Here is a 2,235-nt window from a genome sequence, read left to right on the forward strand (position 1 = left end):
ATGGCCTGACCTCCACCTCTATATGCCTGACCCCTGCCCCTAGTTGGTTGGGCGGGCGGTGGAGCAACATGTACTGGGATCATGGCACGAGAACCCTATTGCTGTGAGCTGTCCGGTACCCGAGGGAAAAATCTAGCAATGTGCCTCAGATCACCACAAGTATAACAGGACCTCGGCTGTTGTGACTGCTGACCCTTTCGACCTGAGTAACCACTCTGAAAACTCTGGAGCGGAGGTGCACTAATAAGAGTTGGTGGTGCATTGTAGGCTAGCTGGTCAGAATGAGACATATGAGGGGCGCGACCACCTGAAGCACTGTGGGATGCCTAGAGAGCTGAATGAAATGGCCTGGGAGGCTGGCCTCCACCATAAGTACCCCTGCCACTAGATGAAGTGCCACTGAATCCACTGAAATGTCGAGGCCTCTCATCAGACCCCTGCCCTCTCTCATGTGCAAGAACCACCTCAATCCACCTAGCAACATTAGCAATCGTCTGAAAGGAAATATCACCCTCGGTCTCCTTGGCTATCTGTAGCCTGATAGGGTAAGTGAGTCCATCAATAAACCTCCTCACCCTCTCTCTGTTAGTAGGAAGAAAAAGAAGAGCATGACGGGCTAGATCCACAAAATAGGTCTCGTAATGAGTAACATTCATACTGCCCTGTTGGAGGCACTCAAACTGCCTGTGATAATCATCTCTCAGGGTGATAGGGAGAAACTTCTCTAGAAATAGATGTGAGAACTGATCCCAAGTAATTGCAGGCGACCCAGCTGGTCTGGTCAACATATAATCTCTCCACCACCTCTGGCAGACCCCGTTATCTGAAATACAGCAAAATCTGCCACGTTGCTTTCAACTATTCCCATCTTCCACAACACCTCATGGAAGGGGTCAAGATAATCATGTGGGTCCTCAGAAGGTGTATCACTGAAGTGAACTGGAAAGAGCTTAGTAAACTTGTTCAATCTCAATAAGGCCTCAGAAGACATGGTGGGCCTATGACCGTCCTGTGCCGCAACCACTGGCTGAACTACCCCAACTGGTGGAACTGCTGGAGCCTAATACTAGGGAGCTATCTACTCCAGAGCGGGAGTAGTGGGAGTTTGTGCTCCTCCCACAGCATGTGAGACGACTGGTGCCACTGAAAATGTACCATTCTGGGTCACGCCCTCCACTAGGCTCACCAAACGAACTAGAGTGTCCTGAAGTACTGGAGTAGCTACGAATCCTTCTGAGACCTGAACTGGTCCAACAGGTACAGTCTGAGCTGGAACCTTTGCTTCCAAATCCACCTGAGGTTCTACAACAGGTGTTGCTGCTCGAGCTCTAGACTGAGCTCTATCTCTGCCTCTGCCTCGACCTCTGGCACAACCTCGGCCTCGGCCTCTATGCCTAGTCGTAGGTACCACTGAGGGCTCCGGCTCCTGTCCGACCATAGGTGTAGTGTGTGTTCTCGCCATCTACAAGAGAACTAGAATAGAAGAGTTCAATCTTTAATAATAGAATAAAATCGCACGACAAAAAAAAATAAAAGTGAAATTGTTCCTAAACTCCATAGCCTCTGAGAGATAAGTACAAACGTTTTTGTACCGATCCTTCAGACTCTACTAAGCTTACTTGGGACTCGTGAGACCTAGGTAACCTAGTTCTCTGATACCAACTTGTCATGACCCAGAATTCCCACCTTCGGGAACGTGATGGCGCCTAACATTTCACTTGCTAGGAAAGCCAACGTTAGAGTAATTCTTTTACCAATTTTAAATACTCTGAATAATTTAACCAATAAGACAGAAATGAAGCTAAAATGAAGTACGAAATAGCATAATAATCCAAAATCTAGTACAACCTGGATCTGGAGTCACAATACACGAGCTTCTAGAGGTTCCACATACAGAGTCTGAAAAACATACAACTATCTCGGATGAGATGAACAGTAAATAAGGAAGGAGGAAGGGGACTTCAAGGTCTGCGAACGCCAGCAGATCTACCTCGAGTCTCCAAATGCTAATCCGAGTTGATGCACCTCAAGTACAACTGGGACTAGTACCAAAATTTGCACAAGAAGTACAAAATGTAGTATGAGTAGAACCGATCCAATGTACTCCGTAAGTGTCGAGACTAACCTCGACGAGGTAGTGACGAGGCTATGACAGGACACCCATGTAATTAAACCTATACAGATAAAAATATACGTACAACATAATAACAATTAAGGATTTAACATGTACTACTG

The 2,235-nt window shown here is 46.8% G+C and overlaps 1 protein-coding gene across 1 annotated transcript; it reads right to left on the minus strand.

Moving 5' to 3' along the window:
* Positions 1-326: 326 nt before the first annotated feature.
* LOC138901695 (uncharacterized) lies at positions 327-991 on the minus strand. Its single transcript, XM_070189476.1, has 2 exons — positions 805-991; positions 327-724 (listed from the first exon to the last, which is right to left on the minus strand). The coding sequence occupies exons 1-2, from the start codon at positions 989-991 to the stop codon at positions 327-329; spliced, it is 585 nt and encodes a 194-aa protein (XP_070045577.1).
* Between the last annotated feature and the right edge of the window lie 1,244 nt (positions 992-2,235).

Source organism: Nicotiana tomentosiformis, chromosome 11, assembly GCF_000390325.3.
Source record: "Nicotiana tomentosiformis chromosome 11, ASM39032v3, whole genome shotgun sequence".
Lineage (NCBI taxonomy): Eukaryota > Viridiplantae > Streptophyta > Magnoliopsida > Solanales > Solanaceae > Nicotiana > Nicotiana tomentosiformis.

Excerpts from the sequence above, each read along its gene's own strand:
- LOC138901695 (XM_070189476.1), bottom strand. The coding sequence starts at position 991 with ATGTCTTCTGAGGCCTTATTGAGATTGAACAAGTTTACTAAGCTCTTT. Across the intron at positions 725-804 it reads GATAACGGGGTCTGCCAGAG|AGAAGTTTCTCCCTATCACC; the intron begins GTGGTGGAGAGA and ends ATCTATTTCTAG.